Below are 17,377 nucleotides of genomic sequence, written 5' to 3' on the forward strand. Positions count from 1 at the left end.
TGAAGTCAGTCTATCATGAACAACTGTAGGAACATGCTGCTTGATTTAACGAATGAATTGTTGGGATGTACGGTCTACAATATATTTTCATTGAGCAAGGTTATTGAGCGATACAAAGCAATAGCTGGTAAATGAAGCAATGCTATAGATTAGTCATGGTCTAAATAAGTGGGGTAATAGGCATGAGGGGGTGAATGACCCATTCCCTTCTTACGTAAAATGCAGGGTTGGCCAGCTCTGTTGGCTGGACAGCTGCTTTGTGATGCAGTATGATGCTAAAACTGTGGCTTCAATCCCTATACCAGCTGAAGTTATACAAAGGATTTGCTTTTCAACATCTGCCCTCATTTGAGGGGTGGTAACACTCAGGTTAAACAATCGCCAGTTGTCTCTCTCTTTAATAGACAGTGCGTAGCCCTGTGGTTCAACAGGATTGTAGCAACATTACCATATATTTATAGAGGCCTGTGCTTCCACAAGTTGCTGTTAATGCCGATTAGATAACAATGCAGGCTGCCAGCCCGTTTATAAAGGGACTGCAACAAGCTTCTAATGTTGCTTTAGTCTTATCCAGAACAGTAAGATATTGAAAACAAAGATGGCAGGTTTGCAGCTTTTTCACTGGGGCTATTCTGAGGTCATCAAACTAATCAAGGATCCCATCATAAACGTTAGAAGCAATCGTCACATAAATGAATCTCCTGGACACTGCTGAGAGACAGCCTGAGCTAAGCAAACAGTACAGGTCTATAGATTCAAATGTCATGTTAAAATGTCAGGGAAATTGATTTTTGAATTTAGTAACCACAGTGCTTAAAGCTGCTGCTGCTCTCTGACATTCAATGCAGCAAGGACCAGTCACTGACAGATTCACAACCAAACACATGATCTCTTCAGCATTTCTCAAAACAAAACCTAGATTTTTATTTTTAACCTCACACTTTTTGATGAACTATCCCGGTGGTGCTGATTGCAGAGGAATGAAAAGGCTTTCTGTTTTAAATGCTCACCGTTGTAATCAATTATTCCCAGCTCCAGTATAATGCAGTTGTTAAAAAATGCAGGGTTAAAAAAATCTTCCTTCGTCTCTGGCCTAACAATAGTTCAAAGGTCTTCTTGGCATGAGCCCAGGCCTAATGCCAAGTTGGTGCCTGCCAGACCTAACCACACACAAGTATGGGGCATTGTTTTACCAGTGGGTGGCAATCTGCCCCATGCTGTACTTATTATCTCTGAGAAAGGGCATGCCTGGCCCTCGGATAGAGAAACGGCTTTTGCAACCCTCTGAACTCAAACTCACTGCTTCTTTTCCCCACAAATCCTCAGCTTTAGCCATTTAGATTGCTTCTCAGACTTAGATTCCCCTCCATTCTTCAAATACTGAAGCAATCCATGTTCAAATGCAACAAGATCTGGACAATATCCATGCTCGGGCTGACATGTAGCAAGTAACATTCACACTGTAAAAAATGCCAGGAAGTGATCATCTCCAATAAGAGACCATCTAATCACCAACCCTTGCATGGTGATATTCAATCGTGTCACCATCACTGAATCCCTCTCTATCAACATCTTTGGGGTTACCATTAAGCAGAAACCCCAAGTGTACTCACTATATAAACACATTGGCTACAGAGGAGGCCAGAAGCTAAGAATACTGCAATGAGTAACTCACCACCGTACTCCTCAAAGCCTGACCACCATCTACCTGGCACAAGTCAGGAATGTGTTGGAATACTGCCCAGTTGCCTGGATGAGTGCAACCCCGACGACACTTAAGAAGCTTGACACCATCCAGGACAAAGCAGCCCACTTGATTGGCACCACATCCACAAACATTCATTCCCTCCACCACCAACACTCAGTTGCAGCAGTGTGTACTATCTGTAAGATGCACTACAGAAATTCACCAAAGATCCTCAGACAGCGCCTTCCAAACCCACAGCTACTTCCATCTAGAAGGACAAGGGCAGTAGATATATAGGAACACCACCACCTTCAAGTTTCCCTCCATGAGACTCACCATCCTGACATGCCACTATATTGCCACTTGTTCACTGACGCTGGGTCAAAAATCCTGGAATTCCCTCCCTAAGGTCATTGTGAGTAAACCTACAGCATGTGGACAGCAGCAATTCAAGGCAGCAGCTCACCACCACCTTCTCATGGGGCAACTAGGGATGGGTAATGAATGCTGCTCTGCCAGCAGCGCCCACATCCCTCGAGTGAATTTTAAAAAATATAGAGACCTACTGAAACTTAGTGGAGATTTATCAGCCTTGTTTGGGGAACTCAAACATATGGATACTCCGAAGGAATCCCTTTGTGGGAAATCTCTGCAACTTCACGTGTCCTTAAGAGATTCACCCCTTTACATGGTTGATTACAAGGTGAAGAGCTGTGACACTGGGCTCAGAGGTTCTGTGTACCTTGAATATCTGTCCCTTGTTAATGGATCCTTTTTAATAAATCATGGATGTATGTCTACCAGAAATAATGTAAATAATGGGACTTGGAGAGGAAAAGTATCTTCATATAAACAAGGTTTCTTGAGGTGAATCAGTGCTGGCTCTGGCCTAACACTCTGGTTAGCTGAGGAAGATGAGAATAAATGAAAGTAACACCCCCGACCACGGATATCTGTTCATTCACCCACTTGTCCAATCTGGGACCAGGTCATTGCTGTTATCAGTTATGGGATGCAAGTCATTCCAGACTATTTGGCATACTGCATGTAAAGTGGAATATATTGTAAAAACTGCTTTAAAACCAACGCCTCTCCTTTGAGGTAACCTGTGACCCCCAGACCAGAATCTTACAAAGCATAGTACATCTGTTAGAAGTGAGGCTTGTGTCTATCCAGTCACATGGTTAGATTCAGTACTGCATTGATGGAGGCCATTCAACTCATTCAGTCACTGTTATCTATCTGTAAAGCAATCCAATCAGTCCCATTTCCTCGTAGATGTTACCAGTTTATTTCCCTTAAGTCCAATATGCATTTGTCATAACTCATTAAGGGTGCTGGAAGCAGAGACAAAGACAGTGAGCTCCACAACATGGGGGCTCATTGCATGCAGTAAAGTTCTTCCTCATGTCTCCCCTGCTGTATTTCTGCTTAGAAAAATGTATCAAAATGCATTTTTGAAATGGCTTTTCAGGGGTCCTGGGGGAGGCATTAATGATCTCTCAGGCCACACAGAAGTAATCGAAAGCCTGATACCTGCCTATTCCTTAACATAGCCAGATCCGAGCTGGGCCATTCTCAACAGAAGCTCTCGCATGTAAATATGCCTCATAAGTTGCTTCATGTGATCGAAAAAGATGGCTTTCTGATCAACATTACTTTTACTGCAGACCTGTAGTACTCCTCGATTAACTACAGAATAATAGGTGGCTGGCAGGGAGTTAAAAGATAGTAATTTAATCAAGTAGATGATGATTATAACAGATCACAACAAGATCACAACAAGACCGCTCAAACTGTTTAACAGATTGAATTTCTGCCTTCAGTTTGTAATTTTTAAAAATCTTTTCTAACATGTAATCACAATATTTCCCCTATTCAGAGACAGTCAGATCAGGTACTGAAGTAAGAGGCTGACATTCCTCTAATCAATTTATATTTCTTGCGGAGTTCCATTGATGACGAAAGCAAATTGCTGAATACTGTAGATGTCTAATAAATATGAGTTCAGAAGGAGTCACAGTAGGTTTTTTTTATTAACAGATTAAAGGAAAGAATGCACACTCTTTATCATACAACACTAACTACACATTTCCACAGGGTCTTAAGCATAATAGAGCATCCTGACCTGCTTCACAGGAAGACTGTCATCAAGCTAACAGAAATTTTAGGGCAGGGGACCAACAGCTTGCAGACGGGGGTAGACCGTTGAGGAAGGTCTTGAAGGAGGAGAGAGAAGTGGAGAGGCAGAGAATTTTAGGATGGAATTCCAGAGATAAGGACCTCAACAATTTTTAAAAATTCACTCATGGATGAGGGCATCATGGGCTCGGACAGCATTTATTGCCCATCCCTAATAGTTAACAGTCAGCCACATCGCTGAGAGTCTGGAGTCACATGTAGGCCAGACCAGGTAAGGATGGCAATTTCCAACCTTTTTTCTGAAGAAGGACCTATGCCTGAAAGATCAGATTTCCTGCTCCTCTGATGCTGCTTGGCCTGCTGTGTTCATCCAGCTCTACACCCTGTTATCTCAGATTTTGCAGATCTGCAGTTCCTACTATCTCTCTCCTTCCCTAAAGGACATTAATGAACCAGATGGGTTTTCTCAAAAATCAACAATGGATTCATGGTCATCATTAGGCTCATTATTCCAGATTTTTACTGAACTCAAATTTCACTATCTACTGTGGCAGGATTTGAACCTCAGTGCCCAGCCATTGCTTGGGTCTCTGGACGACAGGAAAGTAGGGTTGAAAACCAGAAGCAGATCAGCCATGGTCTTGTCAAATGGAGCAGGCTTAGTGGGCTGAATGGACAATTCCTGTCCCTAGCATGTATATTCATATGATGTTTCTAGCTCTTTCCAACTCCCACCAGCTCCAGGGAGTCGGGACACCTCTGCTTGAGGGACATGAGAAGCCCATGGGTCAGCACTTCAGTGCTTCGTTGGTACTTGATTTGGATGGTTTTCTGCCCAATGGGTCCAGTGTTACCTGCTGATAAAGGCACCTGCATTCCCACTCAGTGCGGAGAACATTAAATCCCTGGACAAATTTCAGAGCTAAGATGTTGGGCCAGAAATTCTGACCGGAAGCAGAAACCCAAATTCTGACTCTGGTCAGATTAAAAATGACCCATTTACTTTGTGCTGGCGATTCCTGGATAGGATCCGCCTGTTACAAACCTGTCCGAGAATCCTCGAGCCCAGCCACAGGGGCCTGGGATGAAAACCACATCTCCTTTCACAGCAGGAGTGCTGCATTCTGCAGTTAATATGTCCAGCAGGCACTCTGAAAACTCTTGTGAAAGGGCAAGCTGAGGAGTATAGTGTGCCAGGTAGGTGAGGTGGGCAAGATGCAAGGCGGGTGAGGGTGGGCAGGGTGTTAGTGAATGACTGCGCAAAGTATTGTGAATAGTAGTCATGTAACACCTCTGCCATAGTTAAGTGAAGAACAGCTTAAATTATAACCTGCTGGACAAAGAAATGGTTTGCAGTCAACCCAGTTTCTAAAATATCACAATAAAATGTTCCAGACTTTCCCATCCTGAACCTGCTCCTTGGGCATGTTACATATTCATCTGAGGAGATTAGTATCAAAGCTTCATGGCCTTTCTGAGCTGATATCCGTGGGAATTACTGAGTTTTCTGATTTGTAAATGGTCCAGCTATAACCTGCAGCCTCATAATGCCTGACCTCAGTTGACTGCTAAGTTACAGAACGAATAGATACGCAGTACAAGACCATTTGCTTATCATGAGCTTTGCCTTGTTTCAGCAGTTATGGTATAAAGGAGCTGTCAGGCTGACGAAAGTTAAGATTATTACACCTTAGTGATTTTTAAGGAATGCAACAGGCAATAAAAATACTGCTGCCCGAAGTAATCCTTGTGCAAAATAAGATTTTAAAAATCCCCGAAAACCCCACTTCTTTTTCTGGTACTTATTATTGTGGCAAATTACACAAGTCATTCAGGAACTGATTTTAACATCTGGACAAATCTTTACTGTGAACAGTGATGCAGCATTGTGAAGCTGGGACTTAGGGAAAATGCAAATTCCATGCCAAACTGAACAACTGAGACAGTTTAACCTTCAAATGGAATACAAGACATCCAGACTCTTTAATAACATTAAGAGTCAGCAGTTCTTGTATCAGCACAGTGCTATCACAAAGCATCCCATTTGAATAAAAGGCTGAAAGCTGACAGACTCTTTATTAGATTACTCTACAGTGAACAATACCAATTAGTGAGGAAAGGAACAGTCAATGTTTCGGGTACCACCCTTCTTCAGGACCTCGAAGCTCCTTTCCTCCAAGTGCTGCCTGGCCTGCTGTGATCTTCCAGCCTCCTTGTCTACCCTGGATTCCAGCATGTCCAGTTTTTTTTCCTTTAATACCTATTAGCAAATAGTTACTGCCAAGAACAAAATGCTTTGTCAATGATAAGCCCACCTGCAGTTGTGAAAACTTGTGCAAACTTTTGTTTCAATGTGTCAACATTTAAAATACTTCTTCTGTTATCAGAGCTTTATGTTCACTGCCTATTTATGGGGAAATAATGGTGTGGTGGTAATGTCACTGGGGTGTTAACTGAGGAGGCCAAAATTAACGACCTGTGTTCCAACCCCAGCACAAGCAATGGGTGTAATTTTAAGCCAGTGAGTGAATGCTATCAGGAAGTTGCTGTTGAGTGCTGTTAAAAAGCTATCAGGCCTCTTTCTCCATGATCCTCGGGCTAGGAAGTACACTTAGACTTGAGCTTCATAAATTTCTGTTGAAATCTTGATCTTTTGTTACAGAGGGAGGCTTACTGCATCATCATTTGTTTATTTCAAAAGAGCAAGATTGATGACAACACTCCACATGAGCTGGCTATACTGCAGCATTGACAACACTTACCAGCTCTGGCTCATATGTGACTCTAGACTCTCAACAACATGGTTGGCTCATAACTGCCCACAGAAATTGCCAAACTGGCAATTCAGTTCAAGGGCAATTAGGGATCACACTAAATACCGCCCTTGTCTGGCCAATGAAGCCTCCCAAAAGGAATAAAGGGAAAATAAAGCCTCGGCCACTATTCTCATCGGGGGAGGTGAACAATCCATTGGAAGGCTGTGTTAGGAGTTTCAGTCACTCTGTTAGGTTAGTGTTGCATGTGAAGATGTGATAATGGCTGTGATTCTCCTCAATAACAATACTAACTTCAACCCCGACCCTCACCAACATTGGTCATTCACCAGACCTCCGTCCAAGGTACAAAATGGATAAGCTTGTTGTCCAATAACATTTCAGTTCCATTCCCTTAACATTGTGGAATCAGGCTATCAGGTAGCAGCACTTTAAGGCCTTGCTCCTCACAATCTTAGACGCCAAATACTCCTTTTAGTGAAGCAGCCATTGATGTTTACTTCTTTCAATTTCATTGACTGTATTTGCTGCTATTATCTCGTCTCCTCCACAATGGGGGAACCAAAAGTGGTTGTTGTATGGAACTGCTCTGTACAGTCTGCAAGTACAGCCTCGTGCTTCCAGTGGCCTGTCATTCTAATTCTCACACTGACACCTCCGTACTTAGTCTGCTATACTGTTCCAGTAAAACTCAATGTAAGCACCTCAGGCTATCGATTCGGCATTTTGAAGCCTTCTGAACTCCATGCTGAGTTCGATCATTTCAGACTGGAATGGCTATCCCCTTTTTCCATCCTGTTCTTTGCTTGTTTGATTTTGTTTCCTTTCAGCCTGCAGCCCACTTGCTGTGGGCACTGGTCATATTTTGCAGAATGGGAATGCTGAAGCACACACACCACATTCCATCACCCAAACTAAAACTGGTTTCCTCCAGTGTGCTGATACACATCCATGAACATATGACCACAGAACAGTACTATTCCACCGCCCTGCCTCCCTCATGGAGAAGTGACTTGAGGTCAAAATACATACAACTCAACGTATTTACTTTCTGTTTATTTAAAAATATAATTTGACCACTAGTTTATAAACCCAATCAGCAACTATTTCCATCCACACTCATTCGCCCATCACCGCCACTTTCTCATTTCCCACTCTCACCCGCTCCCCCACTCTCACCCGCTCCCCCACTCTCACCCATTCTCACTTACTCCCCCATTGTCACCCGCTCTCCCATTGTCACCTGCTCTCCTATCTTCCATTCTCACTTACTCACCCATTTTTACCTGCTCTCTCGATCTCACCCATTCTCCCATTCAGCCACTCCCCATCTTACTTTCTTACCCACACTCCCATTCTACCCAAACCCATGTTCCCATTCCTCATTCTCACCGACACCCATCCTTACCCTCACTCCCATTCCTTTACCTGCTTATTCAGCAGCAACACTGTCAGAATACTTGATCTAATTGCCTTGACTATTGTGTTGAAAACCTGGAGTTGGAGTTGAACCTGGCTCAGTCTAGATGTGGGGAATTTTAAAGTAAAATTAGCTTAGTTTAGGAGTAAAGTTTTAGTTCTTTGAGAAGGCGACCAAACAGGTAGATGAGAGTAAACCAGTTGATGTGGCGTATACGGATTTCAGCAAGGCTTTCGATAAGGTTCCCCACAGTAGGCTATTGTACAAAATGTGGAGGAATGGGATTGTGGGAGACATAGCAGTTTGGATCAGAAATTGGCTTGCTGAACGAAGACAGAGGGTGGTAGTTGATGGGAAATGTTCATCCTGGAGTCCAGTTACTAGTGGTGTACCGCAAGGGTCAGTTTTGGGTCCACTGCTGTTCGTCATTTTTATAAACGACCTGGATGAGGGCGTAGAAGAATGGGTTAATAAATTTGCAGACGACACTAAGGTCGGTGGAGTTGTGGATAGTGACGAAGGATGTTGTAGGTTTTTAGAGAGACATAGATAAGCTGCAGAGCTGGGCTGCGAGGTGGCAAATAGAGTTTAATGCGGACAAGTGTGAGGTGATGCACTTTGGTAGGAGTAACCGGAATGCACAGTACTGGGCTAATGGTAAGAGTCTTGGTAGTGTAGATGAGCAGAGAGATCTTGGTGTCCATGTACACAGATCCTTGAAAGTTGCCACCCAGGTTGACAGGGCTGTTAAGAAGGCATACAGTGTTTTAGCGTTTATTAATAGAAGGATCGAGTTCTGGAACCAAGAGGTTATGCTGCAGCTGTACAAAACTCTGGTGTGGCCGTACTTGGAGTATTGCGTACAGTTCTGGTCACCGCATTATAAGAAGGATGTGGAAGCTTTGGAAAGGGTGCAGAGGAGATTTACTAGGATGTTGCCTGGTATGGAGGGAAGGTCTTATGAGGAAAGACTGAGGGACTTGAGGCTGTTTTCGTTAGAGAGAAGAAGGTTGAGAGGTGACTTAATTGAAACATATAAAATAATCAGAGGGTTCAATAGGGTGGATAGGGAGAGCCTTTTTCCTAAGATGGTGATGGCGAGCACGAGGGGGCATAGCTTTAAATTGAGGGGTGAAAGATATAGGACAGATATCAGAGGTAGTTTCTTTACTCAGAGTAGTAAGGGAATGGAACGCTTTGCCTGCAATGGTAGTAGAATCGCCAACTTTAGGTACATTTAAGTCATCATTGGATAAGCATATGGACGTACATGGAATAGTGTAGGTTAGATGGGCTTCAGATTGGTGTAGCGGGGCAGCACAACATCGAGGGCCGAAGGGCCTGTACTGTGCTGTAATGTTCTATGTTCTATATCTGCAAAAGCCAGATTGATATCACTGAGTTTATGCACCAGCCAAATACACATACTGTGTCAAAGAGACTGACCTATACAGTAAGGTCTCTGAACAATACAGTGCTCAGAGCTGGGCTAGGTTTTCCTTTTGTTTCATTGGTTTAAGCTATTTTAGCCAATCAGCAAGGGTGCTAAACTACGGTTTCTTCCTGATGAGTTCTTCCCGATGTTGTCCAGGTTAGTCTGCACTGTTTTTGTCACTCTCTCATTCAAAGACAATGCCTCAAATAATTTCACATGGAGAGAATATGGCGGTTTATGAATGTCTGGTGGCTAATAAATACAAACACTTCAATTAGACTGTGCAAAAAACACATCCTGTTAATAATCTCAACCTCGCCACGGACCAAGCTGCTACCAATTTCGATCCTTTAGGCTCTTTAATCATCTTCAGAAGAAATTATTGTTTACTGAAACCCTTATTTATTTTCTGGCTGTATCTCCTTTGACAGCAAAGCAAACTTCAATTTAAGTGTTAAATTTTTCCCCTGTTATTAAAATTGGCCCATGCACGTCACCTTTAATGGTGCCAATGTTCCCCTCCAAGGTCTCCCAACACTTTCTAGCTTGATTAAAATTGAAAATCAAAGCACAGGCTAAACTGCTTGAAATCTAGGCTCTGCCTCTTTGCCAATCACATCTGAATTACAAAGAAGGTCCTCTTCAGTGGTCAACAGCACACGGACTTGCAGAGATGGGAAGCTGAACTGATTCGAATTTAATCTCAGAAATGCTCAGTCTGCACTATCTAATTAGATTGCAATTTCATCTCTGCCCTTTTGTTTCTGTCCTAACTGCTCCTGTATGAATCCCAAATGATGCCAAATCTGCTCAATGATGAAGTCATGACAACTCCCAAAACGTTTTGCAGTATATTCTTCTAGAAGCATTTCATCTTCCAGCAGTATGATGGAGATTGCTGGGAAGCAGTTGCCAATCCTCTGTTTAGAGCTGCCTGTGGCCAGCTGTCCCTCACACCAAGCTCCTGACCTCAGCTGCACAGAGGGACACGTGGCAAACAGACAGCAAGATCACAGCTGCAGGACGGCTTGTGCAGGACAGAACACTTTTTGGACGCTAAGTCTTCACCCTATAGTTTCTTAAAGAGAGGTTCAAGATGAAAGAGAATGGACAGCGCTTTACAGCAGGGCACTGTGGAAATGGAAAAGGAATAGGGGTAATGGAAAAATGCAGAAGCAGAAGGAGTGGGAACAGACAATGATGCAGATGCTCAGCTTCTGCAGAGCTGGTATTTCCAATTTTAGAGTCGAATTTGAACTCGGTAAGCAAACGAGCTCAAGTGAATTAAGACAGGTCATAATCCCACTTGTCAGTGATGGGACCAGTTTTACTAAAACTAATTGCTGGAAAAACTCAACAGGTCCGACACCTTCTGTGGAAAGAAAACAGCATTAACGTCTTGGGTCCAGTCACACTTCTCAGAATGGTTCTGTACTCTATTCATGTACTTAAAAAGCTAATTGCTCATGTACTTAAAAGCTAATGCTGCCAGACCTGCTGGGCTTTTCCAGCAATTTGCTTTTGTTTCTGATTTCCAACATCTGCAGTTCTTTCAGTTTTTTTCAACTGTTTTACTGCAGGTAGCCTAATAATTGGCTGTCTCCAAGTTCACTATCAGGTCAGGATAGTGCAGCTGCTTCAATCTGAGGGCAGGATTCCATGCTGTTGCTCCAATCCGAGGGCAGGATTCCATGGTGTTGCTCCAATCCGAGGGCAGGATTACATGTTGTTGTTCCAATCTGAGGGCAGGATTCCTTGCTGTGGCTCCAATCTGAGGGCAGGATTCCATGGTGTTGCTCCAATCCGAGGGCAGGATTCCATGGTGTTGCTCCAATCTGAGGGCAGGTTTCCAATGCTGCTGCTTCAATCAGAGTGCTGGATCCCATGCTGTTGCTCCAATCTGAGGGCAGGATTCCATGTTGTTGCTCCAATCTGAGGGTAGGATCCCATGCTGTTGCTCCAATCTGAGGGTAGGATTCCATGCTGTTGCTCTAATCTGAGGGTAGGATTCCATGTTGTTGCTCCAATCTGAGGGCAGGATTCCATGTTGTTTCTCCAATCTGAGGGCAGGATTCCAAGCTGTGGCTCCAATCTGAGGGCAGGTTTCCAATGCTGCTGCTTCAATCAGAGTGCTGGATCCCATGTTGTTGCTCCAACCCGAGGACTCATGATCAGAAAGCTTGGAGGCAGCAAACTATTAGGCTGCCTGCAGTTAAATAGTTGAAAAAAACTGAAAGAACAGCAGATGTTGGAAATCAGAAACAAAAGCAAATTCAGAGGGCCGAATCCCATGCTGTTGCTCCAAACAGAAGGCCAATAACCCTGATGTTTCAGTATTCCCACTGGGAGAGGTGGGCACTGCTGGAGCTGGTTAGTAACCATAGGGATGGCCTCATGATGGAGGCATCCGCTAGAACTCAGGGAGGATGAGGGAGGAGGCCCCAAGATTCCCAAGGTAAAAGCCTCCAGTAGGGATGCAGAAGCTGTCTTTCCTGCCTGTCGCTCCCTCTGTGGGTCATGAGGTCTCGTATTCTGATGGTTCCTGAGCTGTCACAGGAGAGCACAATCCAAGCAGCACCATTAAATGGCCCATAATTGGGCCTTTCAGTAAGCAAACAAGCTGCTAACTTCCATTGCCTCTCAATGTCGGGCTGATAAATGGAAAGTAAAATTCATACACTTAAGTACCAGGCAATGACCATCTGCCCTTGACGTTACCATCACTGAATCTCCCATATATGAATATCCTTGGGGTTACCATTGATCAGAAACTGAATTGTGACTTTAAAAGCAGGTCAGAAGCTAGGAATCATGCAACAAATAACTCACCTCCTGTCTCCCACCCAAAGCCTGTCCATCACTGACCAGGCAAAAGTCAGGAATATTCCCACTGGTCTGGATGGGTGCAGCTGCAACAACCCTCAAGAAGCTTGACAATATCCAAGACAAACCAGCGCAATTGATTTGCACCGCATCTAAAAACATCCACCACCAATGCTTAGTCACAGCAGTGTGTACTATCTACAAGATACACTGCAGCAATTCAACGAGACTTCTTGGACAGCACTTTCCAAAACCACAATAACAGATCTCTGGTATTTTGTTATCATTAAAAAAACATAGTTAATGAACATTTTCATTTGAAGTCTACCTTCGAGAAAGCATATGATTGGCCATATTGAGACTTGGAATTTATACATTTTTATTTGCGGTTGGGACCTATGGAGCATTCCCCCCATCTCAGTCTTAATACCATTCAGAAAGAAAAGGGCAGCAGATACATGGGAATACCATCAGTTGCAAGTTCCCCTCCAAACCATACACCATCCTGACTTGGACATATATCGCCGTTCCTTTAGTGTTACTGAGTCAAGATCTTGAAATTCCCTCTCCAACGTCATTGTGTCCTAATGATCCAAGAATGACAGTGATTTATGAAAGGGTTCATTACCACCTTCTCAAGGGGCAAACGGGAATGGGCACTAAATAGTTGGCAGCTCACATCCCCAGAAGAAAGAAACTTCCTCAGTGGCAGGAAACCAATGGAATGCTACCTCTATCTCATTAGCACTCTCACCTGCTTCACCTGCTGGTATCTGGGGCCAGTAAAATTTAGTCTGAGTCCACAAATACCAAGAAAGGAGTCAAACATACGGTCAAGATTAGCCAAGTGACATTATCGCTAAAGGTAAGCACTCCCCACACCCCCTATACCCCACCCTCCCCACCCCAACTAGTGTCATTGGGACAGACTGCATCGGACTCTCCTCCATAACACCATAATTCTTGGCAGCAGATCCCGGCCATTCAGCCCATTGAGACTGCTCTGCCACTCAATAAATCACAGCCGATCTGATAATCCTCAACTCCACTTCCTTGTCTCTTCCCCATTATACTTCATTCCCTGTACTGATTAAAAATCTGTGTGATCCTTGAATGTACTTAACAACACAGCCTTGACAGTCCTCTGTGATAAAGATTCACAACCCTTTGAGAGAAGAAATTATGTCTTAAATGTGGGACCCCTTATTCTGAGATTATGCCCTAAGGTCCTAGACTCTCTCACTGGGGTAACAACCTTTCTGTATTTACTTTAGCACCCAAAGAGTCTTTGATGTTTCAATAAGGTCACCTCTTATTCCTTTACATTCCAATGAGTACAGGCTCAGTTCTTCTCCAGCTACTCATGAGACAGTCCTTCCATACGTAACGTCACCTTAGTGAATCTTCTTTGGACTTCAACAAAAACATAAGTTGCTGGTAAAGCTCAGCAGGTCTGGCAGCATCTGTGAAGAAAAAATCAGAGTTAACATTTCAGGTCTGGTGACCCTTCCTCAGAACTGAAGGGTCACTGCCCCTGAAACGTTAACTCTGATCTGTTCTTCACAGATGCTGCCAGACCAGCTGAGCTTTTCCAGCAACTTTTGTTTTTGTTCCTGACTTACAGCATCCGCAGTTCTTTCGGATCTTCTTTGGACTTCCATTAATTAAGCTGAGCATTTCTCTCTCTGATCGTTTAAAGGTATACCACATCTGCTGAATTATGTTGAAGCAATAAACAAAACATACTAATATCCCACAAAGGGATACTTTCCTTTGTTTGCCACTTAATGGATTTCCCACATTATCCTCACACTAACACCTACTCAAACGTTAATGAGAGGTGAAAACCACAGTTAATGTGGTACACTAGGAGCCATAACACACAAGCCTTTCATGCTATTAAAACAATAATGAATTCCTGCTGGTCTCACAGGACAGGCAAAACTGTCCTCAGGAGGTTACATAGCCCTTTTACACTATGAATAAGAGTGATCTTATAGACACAAACCACTCTTAGTTTCTGCAATATGGCCAGATCCGGCTGTTGAATTTACTGCTGATACCAGAAAACAAAAAGCCATGTATCCAAAGCTAAACCACAGATTGTTGCAGGTTGGTAATCTATCTTTGTTGTCTAACTGGAACTTAGGCAGGACAAAACCATGAAGCAATCAAACCTAACACAGAAACATAGAAATGTAGGAGCTAAGGTCGGCCACTTAGAGGCTGCTCCCCCATTCAATATGATCATGGCTGCCCATCCTACTCCATACCCTGTTTCTGTTTTCTCTCCATACCCTTTAATCTACTGCACATTTTAACAATAAAACTGCTCAACGGTTTCCCAAAATAGTGCAAAGATGAAGGGTCTAGGCAATAATGTGTTGAAATGATCTCCTCAATCATAAGCACAATCAGCTGTGTTCCCTCAGTTCTGGTCTCGAAGGTTTTGGAGTAGATTCTGGTATGCCTGAAATCTGTTGGTTTTCTATTACAAAGAGACGTAGAAGATTGAGTGTTGAAGACTGGTGTATCCCAAAGTCCAGGACAGTACATTGATGGATGCACTAAAGCTTGGGGCAGCTCAATTGGGCAAGGGTGATGTTAAACGTTCAACTGTCATAGTATCACGAGGATGTAGAGTCCTTCATGCAGCATCTTTGTCATGACATTCACACTGTCAAAACCACATGTGATTGCTATTATCCTGAGGAACCTCTGAGTACCAAAGACTTAAGGAAAAGGACGTGAATTGTATTGCCCTTTCAGTAATGTCTAATTTAATGTGTTATGGAAGTAATTTACAATTTTTAAGAACAAATTACAGCTTTGGGGGGAAAATGTCACCTTAGCCCACTTCACCATCTTCTGCATAATGTTTTATAGTTGAATTGACTATCTTTGTTAGATTTTGAAGCAGGGATTAATGATAGGGCAGTATTGTTCGATAAGTTTATCAGAGTATGTGAAGGAGTAGCCAGTAGAATAAATAAAGGGAACAAGTTAATACAGTATATTTTGATTTCCAAAAGGCATTTATTTGGGCTATACAAATGGCTAAAGTAAAAAATAAAGGCTCACAGAATTGGGGGTTATTCACAGCCTGGAAGCAGAGAGTGGGAGCAGTTTCAAGTTGGCAGGTTGAGACTAGTGGAGTGCAAGGATCAGTGCTGGGTTCATCTAATTACTGTTTATATGAATGACTTAGACAAAAAGGGAGAGTAAAGTGTCTACATTTACTGATGATACAAAGCTAGACGTGAATACGAGCTGTGTAGAGGCTGTAAAGAGATATCAGAGATAGAGACATACTAAGGTGAGGTCAAAAAGATAACGTGGAGTATAATGGGGGAAAGAGTGAGGTTTTCAATTTGTAAGAATGGGAAAGCAGAATATTTTTGAAATGGTGTGAAACTTCTAAGTGTTGATGTTCAGACAGACTTGAGTGTCCTTGTACAAAGTTCACAAAATACTGGTACAGCAAGTAATTTGATTTAAAAAAAGATGCATGTTAGTCTTTATTTCAAAGGTATTGAATTACAAAAATAAGCAATCTTGTTATGATTATATATGGACATGGGGAGACCAATAGAGAGGAAAACTGCATGCAATTTTGGTCTCACTTTAAGCAAGGAGATAGTTATGTTAGTGTCAGGCAGCGAAAGTTCACTCGATTTGTGCCTGAAATGGGAAAGTTGTTCTATGATAAGAGATAGAGCAAGTTGGCTTATGTTTCTGTAGTTTAGAAGAATGAGAGGTGATCTCATTGAAACACAAACATTTCTGCAGGATTTGACAAGGTAGATATGGAGACTTCTCCTGATTGGGAATTTTTACACAAGTGTCAGGACAAGAATTGGAATTGAGGTGAAGAGAAATCATTTCACTCCAAGGATTGTGGCTATTTGGTGTTCTGTACATCCAAGGGTTCACAGATGTCTTAGTAATAAGCACATTTAAGGATGGAAAAGATTTTTGGTCTCATGGCAGTGAGGTATTTTGGGAGTGGGCAGGAATTGAAGCCAATGAAAAGTCTGATTGTATTGAATAGCAGAGCAGGCTAGCTGGGCTGATATGGACCACTCCTGCTTCTATTTCTTCTGTTGTTTATCAAGTCATGGACGGCGTGGACCCTATCCAAAAAAACTGAAATGTGGAAACCACTTTCCAAAGGTAATGTGACAAATATTTGGAGGGGAACAATTTGCAGAGGCCTGGGTGGAAGGACATGAGATTCAGGGGATTCCTACAGGTTCCTCACCTATGTCCTCCATTTGTCTTTCAACCTAGTTTGTCTACTACTGCTCATTATCGACCCTGCCCTCCGTGAAGCATCTTTTGAAATGTTTATTATCTTAAAGAGAAACATAAATCCCTGTTTTATTTTAATGCTTTAATTGGGATTTAAGTCCTCCTAGCACCTTAAGAGATTTCTGCAGAGCGGGGCAAGAAGCAGCTTACCTTCGCCTGGAGACAAGGGCAGTACAGGCAGCTCCTGTCCTGTTGGAGTTTGTGGAGAACTGTGTGAGCTGGTTTCTTTCGAGCTGCCGCTGGAGGCTGCATTCATTGATGCAGCAGCAGATGTAAAGTAAATATCTGACTGAAATGGGAAACAGAAAAACAATTGGCAGCTTCATCTTCTCCCAACGGCATTGTTTTCTTTTGTTCTGAGGGGACAGGGTGTGACAGGCATGGACATGATCACCAATGGATGAGAATCTAACCCGTACTGTCAGAACGAGATTCTGCTCCAACATGGAATCCATTATTAGCAATAAGCTGGCTGATTCCTGGGTGTGAGCGCACTCTTAATGCACAGTATGGTTTACGTGAAGTTTATAAGAAAGAATTATTCACACTTGTATATGAGAAATACTCTCGTGTGATTGTAACAAGGCGTGTTCCTTTTGTTGTAAGAAACTTTCATTCCATGTTTGCACATGGTCGATGTCACTCCATGACACTCAAGAAGACACAAACATTCTGTGTAGCACGGTAGCTCAGTGGGTAGCCATGCTACCTCACAGTGCCAGGGGCCTGGGAGACTGTGTGGATTTTGCAGACTATCCTTGTGTCTATTTGAGTTTCCTCCCACA

At 43.0% G+C, this 17,377-nt stretch overlaps 1 protein-coding gene across 10 annotated transcripts in view; it reads right to left on the bottom strand.

Annotated features, from left to right (window-relative positions):
• The window catches only part of garnl3 (GTPase activating Rap/RanGAP domain like 3), a 387,754-nt gene that overhangs the window by 20,986 nt on the left and 349,391 nt on the right, over window positions 1-17,377 (bottom strand). For all 10 annotated transcript variants that reach the window (XM_048558881.2, XM_048558880.2, XM_048558883.2 and 7 more), the window contains one exon: window positions 16,743-16,881. In XM_048558881.2, the coding sequence (XP_048414838.1) occupies window positions 16,743-16,881 (139 nt within the window). The remainder of the gene's footprint in view (window positions 1-16,742; window positions 16,882-17,377) is intronic.

The sequence above is a fragment of the Stegostoma tigrinum genome, chromosome 29 (assembly GCF_030684315.1).
Source record: "Stegostoma tigrinum isolate sSteTig4 chromosome 29, sSteTig4.hap1, whole genome shotgun sequence".
In the NCBI taxonomy this organism is placed as follows: Eukaryota; Metazoa; Chordata; class Chondrichthyes; order Orectolobiformes; family Stegostomatidae; genus Stegostoma; species Stegostoma tigrinum.